The sequence below is a fragment of the Dermacentor variabilis genome, chromosome 3 (assembly GCF_050947875.1).
Source record: "Dermacentor variabilis isolate Ectoservices chromosome 3, ASM5094787v1, whole genome shotgun sequence".
Classification (NCBI taxonomy): Eukaryota; Metazoa; Arthropoda; class Arachnida; order Ixodida; family Ixodidae; genus Dermacentor; species Dermacentor variabilis.
This window is the reverse complement of record NC_134570.1, coordinates 216,782,095-216,801,698: the sequence shown is the minus strand read 5'-3', so window position 1 is coordinate 216,801,698 and position 19,604 is coordinate 216,782,095. Positions and strand designations below refer to the sequence as shown.

General features: G+C 47.1%; 1 protein-coding gene across 3 annotated transcripts in view; it reads right to left on the bottom strand.

Annotated features, from left to right (window-relative positions):
• LOC142576639 (galactosylceramide sulfotransferase-like) overlaps positions 1–19,604 on the bottom strand; it is a 181,004-nt gene that overhangs the window by 129,002 nt on the left and 32,398 nt on the right. For 2 of the 3 annotated variants that reach the window (XM_075686851.1, XM_075686853.1), the window contains one exon: positions 546–661. The exons of the other annotated variant lie outside the window; for it this stretch is intronic. In XM_075686851.1, the coding sequence (XP_075542966.1) occupies positions 546–661 (116 nt within the window). The remainder of the gene's footprint in view (positions 1–545; positions 662–19,604) is intronic. 3 annotated transcript variants of the gene reach the window in all.

The window sequence follows — 19,604 nt, the reverse complement described above, 5'->3', positions numbered from 1 at the left end:
TGAGGGAACAAACGCGAGTTAATGACATCTTAGTTGAAATCAAGAAAAAGAAATGGGCATGGGCAGGACATGTAATGAGGAGGGAAGATAACCGATGGTCATTAACGGTTACGGACTGGATCCCAAGGGAAGGGAAGCGTAGCAGGAGGCGGCAGAAAGTTAGGTGGGCGGATAAGATTAAGAAGTTTGCAGGGACGGCATGGCCACAATTAGTACATGACCGGGGTTGTTGGAGAAGTATGGGAGAGGCCTTTGCCCTGCAGTGGGCGTAACCAGGCTGATGATGATGATGATCCTAGGAAAATTCACGAGTGACATGGTACGAAAAGTCAAACCTACAAAGAACTACTCTCGAACGAGGACACTTCTTCATGTTAGAAATTTATTCTAGGAGGCACTGTTCAAGCTTTACTAGCAATGCCTACTGTAATATTGACCAGGCGTAGAAATCACGTGACTGGTATGCATACATTTACCAAACTCTTTTTGCAGCCCGACTGTCAATACAGCTATGAACACCTGCGTGAAGCACAATAAATTATTACCTGTTCATGTATATATTCCATGTTGCCATGTACGTAACTGCCGCGCCAACCAACAAAACACCGAGTTGCAGCCTCAGTGCCAGCTTCATGTCAGGCCAGAGACTGCTTCCAGATACCTGAGTACAAAATAAATTGTGCGGTGAGAAAGACGAAATAATAATATGCTACAACTGCTTGACGAATGATAACATAACTCGTCGGGATCGCGGAGCATGCATAGGAGGGGCTCCACCCTCCATAACCAAACAACCTCTATTACAATAAACGTTTACTCTCTCCCCCATGCCAGCAGCAAGTATCCCACTTGCGTCGTTTACCGGTGTTTGTAGCTTCAACACCTTCTGTGCTTCCGCTGTTTTTTTATGAACAGAATATTTTTGAAATTGTGTGGAGCAGCGGACTATTGAGTCGAGGTGCTTTGAAGCTTATATACGGTAGCATGTTCGCGAGATCTGGCTAAAGAACGTCAAAACCACATGAGAGCAATGGTCCTCTTGGTCACTTTGAATGAGCTGATGAAAACGGTATTACGATGCGATGGTAGTTACGATAAATATTATGATTGATATTACGATGATACTAATGATGATAATTTAATGATGATAGGGATGATCATGACGATAACTGATAAAAACAGTTTTACGGGCATTATACCTCTTGTTCCGGTTGATCCAACATTATCACTTCAGCGCATCTCTTACAATAACTTATACGGTTCTCGTACCCCAGCCTCACGCTGAGCTCGCCCAAGAAGACAGCACCTTTCAACGACTACAACTAGGGGTTGAATTCTATTTGAAATTTTTATTTAAAAGTATTATGAGGTTTTATGTGCCAAAACCACTTTCTGATTATGAGGCACGCCGTAGTGGAGGACTCCGGAAATTTCGACCACCTGGGGTTCTTTAACGTGCACCTAAATCTAAGTACACGGGTGTTTTTGCATTTCGCCGCCATCGAAATGCGGCCGCCATTGAATTTTTTATATATATATTATATCCCACATTGTTAAAGATTTGGTCTGGGCTGGTTGATGATGATATTATTACGACAGCATATCCCATAATATTACGAAGCATATTGTCATCGAAGACAATTTTCCAGTACCCGGAGCGAAGGTTTATATTGTACTCCATGGATGCAACCCAGGAAATCGCCAGTTAGCGATAGTGGACAGACGTCCCTCTTCGTATATCTGCTTGAGGTTCCGATAATGCACGCGAAATCGCCAAGTGTTCTTTTTCTTTTTAACCAATGTAACGGGATACCCATGGGCTGCAAGAATGTTTAATGATGTTAAGAGAAAGCATCTAGCGAACTTCGTGTTGGATGATGTGTCGCTCAGTAGGCGAGATGCGGTGGGCCCACCGATGGATCGCGCTCGCATCGCCGGTGTTAATTCGATGCATGACAACAGGTGTTTGTCCTATGGGACGGTCTCCCAAGTTGAATATGTCCCTTTACTAGCCAAGGAGGCAACGTAGTTCATGAGCACGCTGGGGCAGGAGGTCGGGAGTAATCAATTTCATTAAGGCATTCATGTCTGAAGGGACAGGAGGCAAAGAGTTTCACACGAGCACTTGCCACAAGTTAAAGCCGAAATTTGGTCGTCTGCGGCCGGCGAGATTTGCGCCAGCAATATGCGACGCAGGACAACTTCTGTACAAAGTCTACAGTTCACAAGCGGAAGGCAGGACCCGTTGTCCTTCATAGTAATAGTGGTGTGACGAAATGCGACGTTATGCGAGAGTAGAACACCTGGACTAGGAGACGCGATGTGACCTCCTCTTATAGGCGGAACGAGTGGAACGCCTATGAACGTAACGGCAGTTTAGGTAATGTAGACAACGTAGGTAATGGCACAGAGTAAATATGCTTTGTGGAACCTAGCCATATCGGAGCACTCTCGGGAGGATGAATTACAACAATAATATATCGGCTTTATGAGGCAAGGGCCAACGTTGGCCAAAGAGCGCTTGTGAAGGATATACCATAATCGATGATGTGATCAATGACAAATCTTAATGCATAGACGTATCGTGGCTGTATAGAAGCCTGCAGACTGTGGCTGTAAAGTGAGTAAAATTTATAGGTGTTAAAATAATGACAGTGCCTGGTGAGGTGTTATACTCATATGAAAGTTATGGTTTGAATTGATGATATTCTGGAAACTATCAATGTCACTAGCACAACAACGTCGTCAAGGCCCTTAAAAGCAAGAGCCTCGAGGCGCGTGCTCAACAAGACGTTACTATCGCAGAAGCCTCTGGTGGGAGGATGTGCCACAAATATCGTACACAACGTCATCTAGAAAATTTAAAACAGCTTTGGTTCTGAAAAACGTTTTGGCACCAAGAAACATAGCTGGATAGACAGTAATATGCTGTTGAAAAGCTGTAGGAAAGTGTTTTCTCGCTCATCTTCGACTTCCTGGCACTAGAGCAAAACATCCCTATTGCAAAAACCAGCGCCACTGGGACCCAGTGCGCCGGATTATGGGCCCAGTGCAGCGCGCTGGACGCTGGGGCGCTGGGAAGGCGCGGCGTACTGGGAGGCACTGGCTACTCGTGCGAAAAACAGCTCTAGCGCGTTAAATATGCGGTGCCTGGACACCCTATATATATTTTTGAATACATAAAGCAAGAAAGAACGCTTTAGTGCAATAAAAAAAGAAAAAAAAACGTAAAAAATTACGTGCTCCGACAAGGATTCGAACGTCCGACCTGCAGATCCCAAGCCCGTCACCTTACCACTACGCCACGCCAGCAGACGCAATTGGGCGGATAATTTGGCATGTCCAAGCCGAGAAGCAGTTTGTTTCGCAGAGCTACGTCTCGTACAGACACAGTTGATGCGCTATCACCCAGCAACTAAAACTCACGTCTGTACCAGAAAGAAAAAGTTGCTGTCCGTATTCAGCAGTATGCTTGGAAGTGCCACGCCATCGATTTTCACTTGCGATTGCTATTTTAATTTCGAAAAGAAGTCCTAAATGAACCGCCGACCCGGGATGGTGTATGGCCTGTTACTGCCGATTTCGATAGCCATTTCTTGTTCTTCACGCAAAGGATATGCACCGTTTCCTTAGTTCAGTGATGCCTTTCAGTCAACACGCATGTCTAGTCATAGATCTTCGTCAGAGAAGCGCGGGCTAGTGCTGGGAGCCTTCGCGATAGCAAACATACCTGTGTTTATGGCGCGTCACATCTTCGGTCACCGCTTCTTGTGCTGGCACTGTAGACATGAAAAAATCGTTTATGTAGGAACATCGATGCGAAAGCTGAAATATAGAGTGATTTATCCGTGTTAGATTTCTTGATTCCTGCGCCTAGACACGCCACGAGGACGGACTCGGCGGATTCGCTAGGCCTAAGCTTCGGTGGGGAGCGATCTCGGCGCGGGTAGTTAAAATAGCAATCGCAAGTGAAAATCGATGGCGTGGCACTTCCAAGCATACTGCTGAATACGGACAGCAACTTTTTCTTTCTGGTACAGACGTGAGTGGTAGTTGCTGGGCGATAGCGTATCAACCATGTCTGTACGAGACGTAGCACTGCGAAACAAACTGCTTCTCGGCTTTGACATGCCAAATTATCCGCGCAATTCCGTCTGATGGCGTGGCGTAGTGGTAAGGTGCCGGGCTTGGGATCTGCAAGTTGGACGTTCGATTCCTTGTCGGAGCACTTTTATTTTTTACGTTTTTTTTTCTTTTTTTTATTGCACTAAAGCGGTCTTTCTTGCTTTCTGTATTCAAAAAATATATACGGTGTCCAGTCACCATATATTTAACGCGCTAGAGCTGTTTTTCGCACGAGGAGCCAGTGCCTCCCAGTACGCCGCGCCTTCCCAGTGCCTTCCCAGCGCCGCAGCGTCCAGCGCGCTGTACTGGGCCCATAATCCGGCGCACTGGGTCCCAGTGGCGCTGGTTTTTGCAATAGGGATGGCATACGGACAGCCACTCGTTGCCTCTTACCACAAATGGGAGGTTCACCGTGAGTCTAAAAGTAAGGATGGATACAGTATGCCTGCCCTACTGTATATTGGCTAAACACGACATCGGTTTGTCGCACTTTTGCGTCGACAATCAATTACCTGAATCCGTTTTGATTAACTGGATCTTCTTCAAGGTCTCTTTGTTCGAAATGCAATACTAATTATTTCTCAATTTTTTCAGCAGAAAATGGCTTGAAGCCTTTCTCAGCTCTAACTACAGAAGAATTATACACTTTCGTTATTACGAACATAGGGATTTTGTCTGCAAGGATATTACCCGCAATGCCTCTATGGCCGGGTCTCTAACATAAGAAGACATACTGGTTTGATGCATGCAGAGTGCACATACACGAAAGAGATCATTGACTACAGTTTCTTTACGCTTCCGCAGAGACATCAAAGCTTTGACAAAGCTTAGCGAGTCTGCAAGTATAAGTGCCTTTTGTAGTTTTATTTCCTTGATATGCTTCACAGCCGGCAATATTAAATAGGCCTCAGCTGTAAACATAATTGATTAATATTAGATGTTATCAGGGCAACGGCCAGATGAGGCCAATAAGTCTCAAGTCAATGCTAATTAGCTGTCAATGAAGCATGAACTGTCAATTTTGAAAGGTAGGTCAAACATGATAAAATAGAGGCTTAAACACCTAAGTGCATGAATATACGTGCATTAAAACGACGCGAATGACACGCGAGGTACAAAATGTGCCATGGTTATAAAATATGTGCAATTAGGGGATATTATACAAAAAATGCAGGTGTCAGTAGCACTAATGGGCCAGCAGTATCTTTGAAGGAAGACCCTAGAAGCACGTGCTCTACCAAAGCGTATTATTGTAGTAGCAGCCTCCTGTGAGAGCATGTGCATGTACTACGAAACTCTACGAAACATCCGCACAAACATCGTTTGTAAAAGCTAAGATTCATTTACTGCCAAAGAGTGGGCTGTTTTAGTGCTTCAACGTGGCGGCCAGCAGAACGCGGCACTTGCAGCGTGGCCCTAACGGCCGGCGCGCGAAGCATCGCAGAAAAGAGGCATGCGGCTTCGACAGGGACCAAACATACACTCCCTTTATTTCAAGTAGAGGGAAACAGAACACAGAACAGCATACAATGTTGGGCGCGGCGTGGCGCTAGCGTTCAACTCGTTTCCAAACCGAAACGCAAGATGGAATATCACTTCACCATTAAAAGAAAGGGAACCTCTCCTTCTCGCTTGGAAAAATGAGTACTTAAGACAAAGTGTCGTACAGACTAAAACAGATATTGTATAGAGTAATACAATGTATGATGTTGTGCTAGAACCCGTACAATAAATTAAGTGGACAGTTGGACGTAGTAGTTCTGCGGCAACCCGCAAGGTGGAGAGAAGTTAATAAAGGGAAAATCAGACATCCACCCGTTCGTAGCAATGCTACAAAGGAAACCCATACGGGTTCCTCGAAAGAAAGCCTCAGAGTTGAAGAAAAATTCGTCCTGGTCCGGGACTCGAACCCGGGACCACCGCCTTACCGGGGCAGCCGCTACACTATCTGGGCTAACCAGGCGGCTAAGATGGCAGGGCGAAGTCGAATTTGTGGACAACACACGAAGCAAAGGCAAGTGTTTGACGTAGTAGTTCTGCGGAAACCCGCAAGGTGGAGAGAAGCTAATAAAGGAAAAATCAGACATCCACCCGTTCGTAGCAATCCTACAAAGGAAAACCATACGGGTTCCTCGAAAGAAAAGCCTCAGAGTTGAAGAATTCGTCCTGGTCCGGGACTCGAACCCGGGACCACCGCCTTACCGGGGCAGCCGCTACACTATCTGGGCTAACCAGGCGGCTAAGATGGCAGGGCGAAGTCGAATTTGTGGACAACACACGAAGCAAAGGCAAGTGTTTGACGTAGTAGTTCTGCGGAAACCCGCAAGGTGGAGAGAAGCTAATAAAGGAAAAATCAGACATCCACCCGTTCGTAGCAATCCTACAAAGGAAAACCATACGGGTTCCTCGAAAGAAAAGCCTCAGAGTTGAAGAATTCGTCCTGGTCCGGGACTCGAACCCGGGACCACCGCCTTACGGGTGCAGCCGCTTTACCATCTGAGCTAACCAGGCGGCTAGCAGATGGCAGGGCGAAGTCGAATTTGTCGACAACACACGAAGCAAAGGCAAGTGTTTGACGTAGTAGTTCTGCGGAAACCCGCAAGGTGGAGAGAAGTTAATAAAGGGAAAATCAGACATCCACCCTTTCGTAGCAATTGCTACAAAGGAAACCCATACGGTTTCCTCGAAAGAAAAGCCTCAGAGTTGAAGGAAAATTCGTCCTCGTCCGGGACCCTAACCCGGGACCACTGCCTTTCCGGGGCAGCCGCTCTACCATCTGAGCTAACCAGGCGGCTAGCAGATGGCAGTTGCTACGAACGGGTGGATGTCTGATTTTCCCTTTATAAGTGGACAGTTGTTACGTAACTTAGGTGGACAAGTGTTAAGTAAAGACGATGGAAATGAAGCACACTACACGCAGTGTGTAGCATGAAAAAAACTGTGACTACAGATCACGATGACCCGCCGTGGTTGCTCAGTGGCTATGGTGTTGGGCTGCTGAGCACGAGGTCGCGGGATCGAATCCCGGCCACGGCTGTCGCATTTCGGTGGAGGCGAAAACGCCCGTGTTCTTAGATTTAGGTGCACGTTAAAGAACCCCAGGTGGTCAAAATTTCCGGAGTCCTCCACTACGGTGTGCCTCATAATCAGAAAGTGGTTTTGGAACGTAAAGCCCCATAATTAAATTAAATTATAGATCACGATAAACACCAAAACACGCAGTGTTTGGTGGACTGGAAGCATCTTTATAGGTTGAAGAAAGCAAGTATGTGTATTGATCAGAGTTGTTTCTTTCTGATAGCAGGGACTACTACATTTTACATGTTTAAGACAGTTTTCTTCAGAGATGTGCTTGGTTCCCCTTATTTTCAAATGCTACACAATCTTAGTGACATGAGATAGACATTTTTTGGCATAAAGAAACGAATTCGTATAATGCTCATTACCGTTGTTGACTTGGAAAGTGTGCGCACTGCACGTTTATGCTGCAAGAAATTTATGTCAGTAAGATACGATCAGCATGATACGATCATCAAGGGATTGGTAGTCATTAAATGACTTTCACTTGTTTTCACAAGGACCTTGTCGGGCCGGGCATTTCACAAGTTTCGACGCATCCGAACGTTTGCCATTTTCAAGCTGGAAAGTATTTCGACCTATGCTGCGGTAAGTTTTGAATGGACCATATTATTTAGGACGACACCTTCGTGAGTCACATACTTGGACAAGATCTCCTCGACAAAATTGAGAGAATTTTGTTGCGCGGCGACGGTCTACAAGTGTTTGGCATTTTGCTGTTATTGTAATGCTTGTCTTTCACTTCCCGACGCAGCTTTAAAGAAGCAAGTTCTGGATGAATTAGGCATATTTGCGACATCAAGTTGAGTCCTTGGTTGACGGCTATGGAACAGCACAGTCGCAGAAACACACGCAGTCATGTGTGGCGCAAACCTGTAAATTGCCAAGTATTATGAGACTGCAAGCCTAAGGTATCGTTGTTCCAAAGTAGCAATCAGTATCAATTCTTCCAGGACACGGTTGAATCTTTCTACCTGGCCACTTGCCTCTGGGTAGTACAGTGCAGACAAGAAATGCCTAATGCATCCTTCCTTAAGGAAGTTCTGAAATTCTACGGAAACAAACTGTAGTGCATTGCCAGACATGATGGCATCAAGAAATTCTTATCCAGTGAATATGCAAATACGACACCGCATGGTAGCTTCGGAAGTGACTGAAGTCATGAAAACGACTTCAGGCCACTTGGAATGATAATAAACAGTAGCAGTAACTAAAGTAAAACGTGCATATGCTGTGGAGCACGATCAAGAGGACCTACTAGGTCTATGGCTAATTTTTCTCACGGTCGAAGAGGCCATTCGACAGGTGGAAGTGGAGCAAAAGAAGTTTTTGCAGATTTATCTGCTTGTTGACAAAAAAAAGTTCAAAGTTTCTCACTAGATCCTCAACATGTCTATCCATGTGAGGCCACCAGTAAATGCCTCAAATTATAAGCTTTGTTTTGATGATGACCAAATGACCCTCATAAGCAAAATACAGCAGTTTCTGACGCAAGAAAGCTGGAGCAATAATCCCAGCTACTCAAAGTAGACGAATACCCACGTACGTTCCTACTGTACGGATGCAAATGGCTGCAATTCTGGAGGAAGATCTGCAGCTTTTCTCCGCCCACTAATTATTTTGTGTCTTTGAACGTTTGGCAAACTGGATCAGCAAATGTAGCTGCTTGGAACTCTTCCTTTGTAATGCATGCTCAAACCAAAGCCACTATCTGCCCATCTAGTGCTGGTTCAGATTCCGGAAAAACAGGTAGGCGCGACAATGCATCGGCTGTGACATTTTGATTACGCTTGCAGTATTCGATGGTTAAATTCATCATCATCAGCAGCAGCAGCCTGTTTTATGTCCACTGCAAGATGAAGGCCTCTCCCTGCTATCTCCAATTACCCCTGTCCTGCGCCAACCGATTCCAACTAGCCCCCGCGAATTTCCAAATTTCATCCCTCCACCTACTCGACTGCGTTTCCCTTCTCTTGATAACCATTCTGTAAACCGAATGGTCCAACGGTTATCTAACCGGCGCATTACATGACGTGCCCAGGTCCATTTTTTTCTCTTGATGTCAATTAAAATATTGTCTATACCCGTTTGCTCTCTTAGACAATCCGCTCTCTTGCTGTCTCTCAAAGTTATGCCGAGAAATCTTCATTGCATCGCTTGGCAGTTTCCTTAGTTATTCCACCAAGTCAGCTTACTGCGGGATGAATTTCGCATAATATCCCATGAGGCGCAGAAATGAAAGTATTGTTTTTTCTGAGCCAGTTGGTGCATGGTGAACGTATACGGTTCCAGCAGGCATGGACACGAGCACAAGTAAATGGAACGAATGGAATGTCATTTACTTCCACAAGAATGGAAGTAAATGGACAGTACAACGCTGGACTTACAACTAAAGTTTATTGCGAATATATTCCACAAATCTCCACCACGTATGCGTAGAAAACCAAGAACAATAACAAGGTTTATGGTCAAAGATTAACAAATACGCACGCACACAGGTAAAAAGCATAGTCACGGCTCTTCCCGACAAGGGCAACAACACTTGGATTAGCATAATAGATTTAAAAATTGAAGTTACTTATCATTTATATGAACCGAAGGTTAACTCACACATATATGCACACCCGACGTTTTGATGTGGTACACTTCGCTTATTTCTCTTTCCAGTTTACTGCGCTCACTCCCGACAATCTATACATTATCAAAAACTGGTCAGCATTCGTGCTTTTCGCAATGAAACAGCAAGTTCCCGCCTTTACCTGTACGTAAGAAAAAGCGATGCTGACGCATGCGATCACTGAGGCCGGCCTGTCTGGCCAACATAGGACAGTCCGCGTGAAAAAGGTATGGGATACACGCCGAAAGATGCACAGTTTTTGTGGATAAAAGTTGTGTGCTTTTTTCCACAGCCTATACTCGCACCTTTCTTCTCTCCTTTGACGCTTTTGCACAACCAAATAAGTTTGCTCGGCACCGGAAACACTAGCGCGACGCCATTCCTAGTGGCCACCCTCTTAATATTGTAAGACAGGACATGCAGATACGTCATCCCTACGACCTCTTTTCTTTTTGAAGATTCGTTGTTGTCCGCGTTTTCCACGAGTTTCCACGAGTTTCAAGGATTTCCAAGGTTTCAGCAACAGCCATAAGAAGTGAGGCTGGGTACCCTTCCGTCATTAACCTCACCTTCAGGTATTGAAAACTCTCCGGCAAACAGTGGGTACAGCTCTCGTTAAAAGCATTCGTGAAACAGAAAGAAGCTATGCTTGGTTTTATTAATTTGGAGTGGGACGATTCGTACGGCAGGAGCAATTTTTTCGATCTAGGAATGTAACGCGAACACACATGACTCTCAATTTGAAATTTAATTTCCAAATCAAGATATCTGATCATGTATCCTTTGCAGAGGCCAAACGTGAACCTAAGATCCTGGGAAGATTTCTCGAAGCACGTTAAACTCCTTCTCGCGTTTGATCCAAGGCTATCATCGGTATTTACCTTAAAAGCATAAAAAAATCTTCCACATACCTAAACATTCGCACAATACGTTTGTCCAGCTGCCTGTGAATTACATTGCTGTCAAACTTGGATAAAGAAATGTGACGCAGTACAGGAGCTACATTAGATCCGATGCAATCACCCTTTCTCTGAATGAAGACAGACTTGTTAAAGGACACTACAATGGTTGACAGGTAAATGTGAGAAGTTCCATACAGACTCAAGTTACAAAGCGCATGAATTCGTAAAAGTTTCTTCCCCTCTTCCTTCAATGAGATCCCTACAGCTGTAAACAGGTCCTCGCGTGGGATAGAACAGTTCCTCAATATCTGCAGACATCGCCGCCTTGGCGCAAATCTCGCTTGACTTTAACCAGTCCACCGCTATCAAGGAGCTCTGTACGCCAAAAGGATCCGAAGCATTCAGAGTTTTCAACGTGCGCTGCAGGAACCCACTAACCAATATATGCCATGCGCCTCCTTCGGTGACGATACCCCGAAATGGGACCTTTGGCTTGTGAGTTTTAGCCACCAAAAACACACGTAGCACATCATCCTTACTTTGTCTTACGGCTTCTTCTAAGGCCTCAAGCTTTGGAAGCATGACAAACCCACCTGCTTTGTCGGACTGTACAAGGTTCAGCTCCTCGCTGTTGAAGTGCTGAGTGAATTGTCCGTGAGTTCTGTCGTCACGTCCACGCTGTTTCGCGTGCCACCTCAGCGGCCAGTCTACTACCTCAGAAAGTGCCCTGTCCTTTTCCTCCATCGAGGCCTTCTCTTTCAAGGCAAAGCAGTCCTTGCCATTGAGCAAAATTTTCGCCATGCGGATGTGTCGCCCAAAAATGTCGAAAGCTCTATATTTAAAACTCCTCAAGAAAGTGAAACTTGGGGCCTTATAAAAAGTCGTAATACAAACTAGGGAAGATGTGCTACGTGTGTTTTTGAGGCTAACACTCACAAGCCAGAGGTGCCGTTTCGTCCTATCGTCACAGAAGGAGGCTCATGGAAGATAATGGTTAGTGAGTTCCTGCAACGTACGTTGAAAACTCCGGATACTTTGGATCCTTTTGGCGTCCAGAGCTCCTTGGAAGTAGTGGACTGGTTAAAGTCAAGCGAGATTTGTGCCCAGGCTGCGATGTCTGTAGATATTGAGGAACTATTCTATCCCACACGAGGACTTGTTTACAGCTGTACGAGATCTCGTTGAAGAAAGAAGGGAAGTAGCTTCTATGAATTCATGCGCTTTGTCACTTGAGTCTTTTATGGAACTTCTCACGTTTTACCTATCAAACACTGTAGTGGCCTTCAACAAGGATGTCTTCATTCAAAGGGTATTTACATCGGATCTAAGGTTGCTTCTGTACTGTGTCGCATTCTTTTATAGAACTTTGACAGCGATGTAATTAATAGGCTGCAGGAGAAACATATTGTGTGAATTTTTAGGTATGTCGATAATTTTTAAGGCTTTTAATGTTAAATCCCGATGATGACCTTGAATCAAACGCGAGAAGGATTTTAACGTGCTACGAGCAGTCTTCCCGGGATCTTAGGTTCACGTCTGAATTGTGCAAAGAAAACTTGATCACATTTCTGGATTTGGAAATTAAATTTCAAAGTGAGAGTCATGTGTGTTGCGGTTACTGCCCTAGATAAATAATATCGCTCCTCCCGCACGAAACTTCCCACTCCAAATTATTTAAACGAGGCATTGCTTCCTCATGTTTAACGAATGCTCTTTACAACAGCTGTGACTGCTCTTTGCGGAAGTGTTTTGAAGAAAAGAAGGCGAGGTTAATGACGGCAGGGTACCCAGCCTCACTTTGGTGGCTGTGGCTGAAATCTTGTTTTGAAAGGTGACGAAGATACCCAGGAAAACTGCAGATGACAATGAATCTTCAAATCTTCAAAAAGAAAAGAGGTAGTAGTGATGCCGTTTCTGCATGGCCTTTCTCACATTCTTAAGAGGGTGGCCACTAGAAATGGCGTCGTGCTAGTATTTTCGGTGGCGAGCGCACTGATTAGGTTGTGCAAAAGCATTACAGGAGAGAAGAAAGATGCGAGCGAGTGATAGCTGGGGAATAAGGCACACCACTTTCTTTTTCACATAAAGTATGCATCTTCTGTCATGTATCCCATACATCTCTCATGCGGACTGTCCTATGTTGGCCAGACAGGCCGTTGAGTCACTGATCGCATGGTTGAGAATCCTATTTTCAGCTAGAGGTACAGACGGGAACTTGCCGTAGCATTGCAAAGAAGAACGGAGGCCGAGCAGTATTTGATAGTGCATCTATTGTGGGGAGAGAGTACAGTAAAGTAGAACGAGAAATAAGCAGCGCGTTCCACATCAAAATGTTTGGTGGGCATATATGTGTGAGTGAACTTGCAGTCCATATCACTGATAACTTCCATTTTCAAATCTATCATGCTAATCCAAGTGTCGTTGCCCTTGTCGGGAAGCGGCGTGACTAGGTTTCTTGTGTGTATGTTTTTGTTGACCTTTGACTAAAAACCTTATTATTGTTATTAGATTTCTACGCATGCGTGGCGGAGATTTGTGGAGTGTATTCGCAATGAACTTCAGTTGTAAGTCCAGCGTTGTCCTCTCCGTCCCTTTTACTTGTGCTTTCGTCCGTACTTGCTGGGACCCCCTATACGTTCACCAGAAATGAAAGCAGAGCCTTTTTGTCATATGGCTGTGAAGCTTCCACAATTGCTTCGATTTTGTTATCCATCGGCGAAATGCCGTTTGCAGAAATTGTATGTTCTAGGAAAGGTATTTCTGGGGCACTGAATACATATTGGTGGTTCAGCTTCATGCCTGCATTGCTTGTTCCGGGCAGGACAGTGTGCAAGTTTCTATCGTGGTCACGTTGTGACTCCAAACAATAGCATCATTAAGGTAGCACACGGTACCTGGACAGTCTTTTAAAACAGATGACATGATGTGCTGGAACGCAAAAAGTGCAGATGCCGATCCGAAACACACACACTTGAAGCGGAAAGAACCGTCATGAGGGATGAACGTAAGAAGCTCACTGATTTTCTCAGGCAATAAGGCCTGATAATAGGCGGAATAATGAAGACAGTAGCATCAGCCAATCGATGGAACAGTTCATCGGTACTCGGTAGCGGAAAAGCATTGACCATGATGGCCTTGTATGGTTCCCGTAGATCGAAATTAAGTAGAATAGAATTGTCTTGCTTCCGAACCATGACGAGCGGGGAAATCAACACGGACGTTGACACACATGCAATGATATTGTTACCCGAACGAAGGATTAACAACTGGAGACTATTGACAATGTATATTTACAAAGGACAACTGCAGCGATGGCCAGTTCAGCCGACAGCTCTAGAGCCAGAGCAGGTTTGTCGTCTTCGTCGGGGCGCCCGCGTGCGTTGGCCACAAGAAACACGCAATATGCATGTATCATTACCCCTGCGGCAGAAGCACCGTCCCGGGGCGCCAAAATATCGGTGATAACAAGAGGGTACTATGCCTTGAGGCGTGCGACATGCATAACGTCAGTGGAATTTGGGGCAGATGAGGCACTGGTACTGACTGGGTCGATTTCGTAGGTAACCGGAGTCACTGTCCGCAGCACTCAATATGAGCCTATGTACCGGGAAAGGAGTTTTTCTGACAGGCCAACGTGACAAGTTGGACACTACAGGAGTACCAGAGATCCAGGCGGAAAGTGGACGTCTCTGTGTTGGCGATCGTATAAGCGCCATTGCTTCTCTTGAGAGGTCACAAGGTGGCGAGCGCGGGCAATTTCCCGTCCTTCGGCTGTCTTGGTGATGGCGTCAAGTGCATACGCGCTGCTCTCTGCTGCGGCGGATGGAAGGGATCCGTCCAGTGGCAATGTTGGTTCTCGGCCGAACAGCAGAAAGAACGGGGGATAATCGGCAGTTTCGTGACGATTAATTATGTGCAAAAGTGACATAGGGTAGGGCAAGCTCCCATTCAGTATGGTCGGACGAGACGTACTTTGTGAGGATGTCTGTTAGGGTGCGATTCAAACGTTCAGTGAGACCATTAGTCTATGGATGCTTAGACGTAGTCAGCTTGTGCTTGGTGGAGCAGGACTGCAGGATGTCTACGATTACTTGAGAAATAAATATCCGATCACGGTCTGTGAGCAGTTGGTGAGGAGCACCATGCTGCAGAATCACGTCGCGTAAAAGAAAATCGGCAACATAAGTGGAACAGCTTGTTGGAAGCGCTCTGGTGATGGCGTAACGCGTGGCATAATGTGTCGGCACAGTGACCCACTTGTTGTCAGACGTGGTTTGAGGGAAAGGGCCAAGTAAGTCCAAGCAAACGCGAAAGAACGGCCCCGAGGGAATGTCGAGCGGTTGAAGGCACCCGACAGGGAGCGTTAATGGTGTTTTTCGGCGCTAGCATTTTTGCCACGCCGCAACGTATTTCCGGACGGAGCGGGCAAAGCCAGGCCAAAATAAGCGTCGGCGAATCCGGTCGTAGGTGCGGGAGACGTCAATGTCACCCGCCGTTGGTAAATCGTGAAGTTCTTGGAGAACACCTGACCGGAAGTGTTTAAGAATGACGAGGAGTAGGGCAGGACCATCGGAGCGTACATTGTGGCGGTATAATACACCATCCCGGAGAACAAACAGGTGAAGGGAAGAATCAGAAGGCGAAGATTTAAAGCCATCAATGATGGCGCGCAAGGTGGCATCACGGCCTTGCTCGTCGGCAACGTGTAGCAGCTGAGAAGTGGAGAAAACGCAAGCGTAGGTACCGGGGTCAGGGTCGGCGGATGGTTGTAATAGGCCCGACTTGTAAACTACTCCATATGAATATTCGCAGCCGCAGAGCCCAGCAACCAAGCCGTCCGGTAGGATCCTTGAGCGAGGAAAGCCAGCAGAGCACGTGGGGGTCCGTGATTACAAAGTGCGTGCCATACAAGTACGGGCAGAATTTGGAAACCACCCAGACGAGAGCCAGGCATTCACAATCTGTAATCGAAAAGTTGCGCTCCGCTGCTGTGAGGAGGCGGCTAGCGTATGCGATAACGTGATCTTGACCCTGTGGGTGCTGGACTAAGACGGCTCCGATACCGTGACCACTCGCATCGGTATGCACCTCTGTAGGAGAGGACGGATCAAAGTGGGCCATTATAGGTGGCGTGGTCAGAATGTTGGTGAGGTGGGCAAACGCGGCAGTTTGAGCGGGCCCCACATAAACGGCACGTCCTCCTTCAGAAGATCAGTACGAGGTCGGGCAATCACTGCGAAGTCTAACGAAGCGTCGAAAGTAGGAGCAAGAGACCTGCAAAACTTCGGACGTCTTTGACAGACTAAGGTATAGGAAGAGACGTGACAGCACGAATTTTATCCGGGTCTGGTTGAATACCGGGAGCGTCGACGAGGTGGCCCAGTACTGTAATCTGCCAACGACCGAAGTGACACTTCGAGAAATTTAGTTGGAGCCCAGCCTCGCGGAAGACTTGAAGAACAGTTGATAAGCGCTGAAGGTGTGTCTCAAGTGTAAGCGAAAATACGAGAACTTCGTCTAGGTAGCAGAGGCATGTTGACCGTTCGAACCCTTGAAGCAAAGAGTCCATCATTCGTTCGAACGTGGCTGGGTCGTTGCACAGACCGAATGGCATAACTTTGAATTGATATAGACCATCAGGAGTGATGAACGCGGTCTTCTCTTGGTCTTTTTCATCCACCAAAATCTGCCAATAACCAGACCGCAGGTCTATTGATGAAAAGTAGTTGGCACCGTGGAGACAATCGAGAGCGTCGTCAATGCGAAGCAAGGGGGTACACATCTTTCTTGGTAATGGGGTTTAGATGACGATAATCTACGCAGAAACTCCATGTGCCATCTTTCTTTTAACAAGCACCACGGGCGATTGCCAAGGGCTCGACGAAGGTTCAACAATGCCTTTGACAAGCATCTTGTTCACTTCACCTTGAATAACCTTACCCTCTGAAGCAGAAACTCGATATGGCCGCCGATAAAAAGGACTGGCATCACCAGTATTTATGTGATGTTTAACAATTGAAGTCTGGCCCAATTGACGATTGCTGAGGTTGAAGATGTCGTGGTAGGAAACCAAAAGGCGACACAGAGCTGCTGCTTGTTCAGGCAATAGGTCCACAGCGATCATGGGACGAAACGTTGCGTCAGGGCAATAGCATCCCGTGGACATGGTGAGGAATCTGAGCAGGCGTCTACGGAAAACGTCGTGACGTGGTCATCTCCGTTAGCACGCAGCGTTGGAACCGATATGCCTTTGGGTAAAACTTCCTCTGTCATGCCAAAATTGACGACGGGGAGGCGTGTTCGGTTATCAGCGACGGTGACGACGGAGTGGGACACAGTGATATTGCGCAACAAAAGGACATCAGGAACAAATGTCGCGACGTAATCACCATCGAGCACAGGAAAAGACGATGGCAAATTGACGAAAGTCTATGCTTTAGGCGGCAGGCGGACGAAGGCGGTCGTACTAAAGTTTTTCGGCAGTTCGGCACGAATATGCGCGAGTAGAGGAAGTTCGAGGCAAAGGGTACCGGCAGAACAATCGATCAAAGCTGAATGCGCCTTAAGAAAGTCGAGTCCGACCGTCACGTTCCCAAAAAATGGGAACGTGACGGTCGGCGATACTTATACGGGAAGTACACATGCCAGTGACGTCATCAGTGCTGCCGTCGGCCACGCGTGCGGCTCGAGTAGTAGGAGTTGTGAGAACCTTGCGCAGTCCACGACGGAGGTTACAACTCATTATGGACACCTGGGCTCCAGTATATATTAACGCCGTCAAAGGAACACCGTCGACGTGAACGGCAAGTAAGTTCTGGTTCGTCGGCAGCGTCAATGGAGGATTTCGACACGACGAAGGTAATGCAGCACTACCCCCAGGAGCTGCATGGTCTAGTTTTCCGTCCGGGAGGGTCCCGAATTGGTCGGCGACGAATAGCGGCGTGTCTGGGGCGACGGGGGCCGACGGCGCTGAGTTGACGGCGAGTGAGCAGGTCGACTGACATCGACGGATACGTCAGAGGTAGGAGGCATGCGGCGAGGCGAGTAACGGCGCGGGTCGGTACATGGGCGGGTAGATGGAGAGAAGGAGCTTGAATATGGCGACGTCCAGGAGGTGTGGCAGTGGCGAGTGACGTGGCCAATGCGGAGACGACGGAAGCAAATGGGCTTGTCTTCCGGAGTTCTCCACTCGGTAGGGTTGCGGTGTCTGTGAGGGGAATACAGATTGCCGTGAGGCGTAGCAGTCGGCACCGGTCAGGCGTCAGGTCGAGAGACGGAGCAGGAAGCAGGAAAACCTTGGTTTGCGAATTCTTGCCGCACAACTGTCTGAATGAGAGAGATCGCTAGGTAGGGCTGGTTGGTCAACGGTGGGGTCAAGTGGGCGTGGATGGAGCGGCAAGCAATACGTGTGACGTGTTCATTCAAGGGTGGTGAAGCGGTACGGTTCATGCAACACGACGTCGCAGCCGTGTTAGGAAACCGGGAGAACTGTGGAATGAAGCGGTCACTTTTGGCGAGCTCAAAGCGGCGGCATTCTCTGACAATGATGTCGATGGTGGACACATTTTTGAAAACCAACACGTTGAACGCGTCGTCCGCAATCCCTTTGAGTACGTGGCCGACTTTTTCGACCTCTGCCATTTTCTCATCATTTTTCCGGCAAAGAGCGAATACGTCTTGCATGTACGAGACATACGATTCAGTTGAAGACAGAACTCGGGTATCAAGCTCTTTTCTAGCAGCCAGCTGCCGACCGGTGGGATTTCCAAAGAGGTCGCTGAGCTTCTCTCTTGAAGGCATTCTAGCTAGAGATCTCGTCCTCGTGTGTCTGGAACCAGACACGAGGAGTGCCGCCCAAGTAGAAGAGGACATTCGCTAGCATATTGGTAGGGTCCCAGCGGTTGTTTCGGCTCACACGTTCATACAGGCTGAGCCAGTCCTCAACGTCGACATTATCTTTGTAGGAGAATATGCCAGGATCACGGGGATTGGTAACCGTAACGTACGTTGCCGTCGGGGTCGTAGGAGTAGAAGGAGATGAGGTGTCGTCACCGGGAGCCATGGCGAAAAACAGGACGGCACGGCCGCTGTGGAGCTCCGTGGCGAGGACGGGGAAAAGCATCCTCCACCAAAATGTTACGTGAACAAAGGATTGAGACAGCAGACTATATACAAAGTATATTTACAAGGGGTAACTGCAGCGCTTGCCAGTTCAGCCAACAGCTCGAGAGCCAGAGCCCGTTCGTCGTCTTCCTCAGGGCGCCCGCGTGCATCGGCCACAAGAAACTTGCAATATGTAAGTATCAATATCAACTGATTCTAAACGATCCAGTTCGGCGGAGACATGCTCACGGAGAACCGTAAGTAGAGAACGTAGTTTTGCTCAAACTGGTTGCTCTAAAGCTCGTAGACGAACGTCATGGATTAAAACCTTCACAACTCCCAGTTGTTATGAAAACAGGTTAGAAAATTCCGCGGGAGCGTTGCGTGGTAGCGACAATACGCATGTCGACAACGCAGTTTCAAAGTTGGTGTGCCGTCTTCACGTACTAAACTTTGTAGCAATGCATTCATCCCTAGCACAAGCAAAGATTGGAACCACCCTCCCACCCCCGTTGCAGCCATCCTGGATACCGACACCTTCAACACCAGCATTCATGAAACGCCACGTTGAATATGTCTTTGTATATTGCACAATTTTTTGTTATGTTCACCCACTCCTTTCTGTAATGCCTTCGGGCCTTGAAAATATCTTAAATAAATAAATAAACAACAAGTGGACACTTGGGTCAGCGGGAAGTCCTGACACTAGCTGACATGTGACCGACTATCCTTGAATGTCGATGCCCAGAGCTTGAGTGGCAGCAAGACCCAGAAGTGAT